This window comes from Nicotiana tomentosiformis, chromosome 5 (genome assembly GCF_000390325.3).
Source record: "Nicotiana tomentosiformis chromosome 5, ASM39032v3, whole genome shotgun sequence".
Classification (NCBI taxonomy): Eukaryota; Viridiplantae; Streptophyta; class Magnoliopsida; order Solanales; family Solanaceae; genus Nicotiana; species Nicotiana tomentosiformis.
In genome coordinates, this window is record NC_090816.1 from 90,389,931 (window position 1) to 90,393,229 (window position 3,299).

General features: G+C 43.7%; 1 protein-coding gene across 1 annotated transcript; it reads left to right on the forward strand.

The window, feature by feature from the left end:
* Positions 1 to 1,527: 1,527 nt before the first annotated feature.
* Positions 1,528 to 2,675, forward strand: LOC138892773 (uncharacterized). Its single transcript, XM_070176510.1, has 3 exons — positions 1,528 to 1,888; positions 1,972 to 2,061; positions 2,281 to 2,675. The coding sequence occupies exons 1-3, from the start codon at positions 1,528 to 1,530 to the stop codon at positions 2,673 to 2,675; spliced, it is 846 nt and encodes a 281-aa protein (XP_070032611.1).
* Positions 2,676 to 3,299: the final 624 nt, after the last annotated feature.

A 3,299-nucleotide genomic window follows, 5' to 3' on the forward strand; every position in this document is an offset into this window, starting at 1 on the left:
ACCTTATCATGCTATTTTGGATTGTCACGCTAAGATATTGGCATTAGCCATGCTGGGGTTTCCTCAATTGGAGTGGAGAGGGAGTCCTGGCCATTCTACTAGCAGAGTCATTTCATATGTGAAGGCTCGACGTATGGTTGAGAAGGGGTATTTGGCATATTTAGCCTATATCTGTGATCCTGGTGCGGAGTACCTTCCATGGATTCAGTTCCAGTAGTGCATGAGTTCCCACACGTGTTACTACATATTTACCAGGGATTCCACCCGATAGAGATATCGATTTCTATATTGACTTGGTTCCGGGCACTCAGTCTATTTCTACCTCACTATATTGTATGCCCCTGTTGAGTTGAAAGAATTGAAGGAGAAGTTGCAGGATTTTCTTGATAAGAGATTCATCAGACCTAGTGTTTCGCCTTGGGGTGCACCGGTGTTGTTTGTGAAGAAGAAAGACAGAACGGTGAGGATGTGTATAGATTATCGGTAGTTGAACAAAGTCACTATCAAGAACAAGTATCTGTTGCCGAGGATTGAAGTCTTATTTGACCAGCTTCAGGGTACCAAGGTATTTTTCAAGATTCACTTGAGAGCTAGCTACCATCAGCTGACGATTAAGCCATCGGATGTCCCTAAGACAGCTTTTCAGACTAGGTATGGTCACTATGAGTTCTTAGTGATGTCATTTACCACGACTAATACCCCAGCAACCTTTATGGATTTGATAACCCGGGTGTTCAAGCCCTATCTAAATTACTTTGTGATCGTCTTCATTGATGATATTTTGGTTTACTCCCGCAGTCGAGAGGAGTATGAGCGGCATCTTCGGATCGTACTTCAGACTTTGAAGGATCGTCAGAAATATGCCACGTTTTCAAAGTTTGAGTTCTGGTTGGACTTAGTTATCTTTTTGGGCCATGTTGTATCTTCTGAGGGCATTAAGGTGGGTCCTAAAAAGATTAAGGCAGTTCAGAACTAGCCTAGACCTACTTCAGCTACAGAGATTCGGAGCTTCTTGGGTTTGGCGGGTTATTATCGCCGATTCGTGGAGGGGTTTTCATCTATCTCAGCCCCATTGACCAAGTTGACTTTCAGATGGTCTTGCAAGTGTGAGTTGAGATTTTAGAAGCTCAAGATTGCATTTACTACATCCCCGGTGTTAGTGTTTCCTACAGGTTTGGGATCTTACACCCTGTATTGTGATGCATCGCGTATTAGGCTTGGTGCGGTGTTGATGCAAGACAGTAGTGTGATTGCCTACGCGTCTTGGCAGTTGAAGGTTCATGATAAGAATTACCTTGTGCATGATTTAGAGTTGGCATCCATGGTTCACATGCTGATGATTTGTAGGCACTATCTATACGACGTTCCATGTGAGGTCTACACCGACCATCGGAGTCTCCAACACCTTTTCAAGTAGAAAGATCTTAATTTACGGCAGCAAAGATGGTTGGAGTTGCTGAAAGACTATGATATCATCCGGGGAAGACCAATGTAGTGGTTGATGCATTGAGTAGGAAGGCTGATAGCATGGGCAATTTGGCATATTTACTGGTAGCAGAGAGGCCACTAGCCATGTATGCTCAGGCTTTGGCCAATCGGTTTGTGAGATTGGATGTTTCGGAGCCTAGTCGGGTTCTTGCTTGTGTTGTAGCACAGTTTTTGTTGTTGGTGCGTGTCAAGGCTAGCCAGTTTGATAATCATCAATTGTTGGGGTTGAAGGATATGGTGGAGAGGGGTGGTGCTCAAGAGGTTGCGATTGGAGATGATGGTGTTATGTGGCTTCAAGGCCGGATATGTGTTCCAAATGTTGATGGGTTGAGAGAGTTAATCCTTGAGGAGGCTCGCATTTTGCGCTATTCCATTCACCCAAGTGCCACAAAGATGTACTGTAACTTAAAACAACACTATTGATGGTGAAGAATGAAGAAAGATATTGTTGTTTATGTATCACAGTGCTTGAATCGTCAACAGGTGTTGTACGAGCATCAAAAACTGGGTGGATTGACTCAGAGATTGGAGATACTAGAGTGGAAGTGGGAGCACATCACTATGGACTTTTTGGTAGGCTTACCACGGACCTTGAGGAAATATGACGCAGTCTGGGTTATTATAAACCGATTGACTAAGTCCGCACACTTCATTCCAGTGATGACTTACTATTCTGTAGAGCGGTTGACTCAGATTTATATCCGGGAGATTATCCGCCTACACGGCGTGCCCATATCTATCATTTCTAACTGAGGCACGCAGTTCATATCGCATTTTTTGAGAGTCGTGCAGCACGAGTTGGGTACGCGGGTCGAGCTGAGTATCACATTTCATCCTCAGACGAACAGTCAGATCGCACTATTAAGATCTTAGAGGACATGTTACATGCCGAGTTCTTACCTCTAGCAGAGTTCACCTACAACAACAGCTATCAGTCGAGTATCCAGATGGATCCATATGAGGCCTTATATGGGAGGCGATGTCGTTTGCCGATTAGTTGGTTTGATCTTGGAGATGCTAGATTGTTGGGCACTGATTTGGTCTGTGATGCTATGGAAAAGGTTAAGAAGATTCAGGAGGAACTTCATACAGCTCAATCCAGGCAGAAGAGTTATGCAAACTGGAAGGTTCGAGATGTGGCTTATATGGTGGCTGAGAAGGTTCTTCTCCGAGTGTCGCCATCATGATGCAGTTTGAGAAGAAGGCCAAGTTGAGCCTGAGGTTTATTGGCCCGTTCGATATCTTGGAGAGAGTTGGGGAGGTTGCTTATAGGCTTGCATTACCTCCTAGCCTAGAACAGTTACATCGGGTATTTTATGTTTCCATGCTTCGGAAGTACCATGAGAATAGATCAAATATTTTGGACTTCAGCACGATGCAGCTAGATGAAAATCTTACCTATGAGGAAGAGCGGGTAGCTATTAAAGACAGGCAGGTTCGCAAGTTGAGATCTAAGAGTTTTCCTTCTGTGAAAGTGCAATGGAGAGGTCACCCGATTGAGGAGGCTACGTGGGATTCTGAGTCCAGTATGCAGAGTACATTCCCCTACCTTTTTACCAGTCCAAGTACTTTTCTATGTCCATTCGAGGACGAATGCGTTTTTTAGGGGTGGATAATGTGACGACCCGAAAGGTTATTTTGAGTACTAGCAATTAATTTCAGTGTTCCAAGACCTCTTATAGCTCCATTCGATATTTCTTGATTTGTGTGCATGGTCCATGTCATTTTCCGAAAAGTTTTTACGTAAAACTTTTGAAGAAAAAATGATTTTTGGCTTAAAATGAGATTTGGGTTGACCAAGATCAACATTC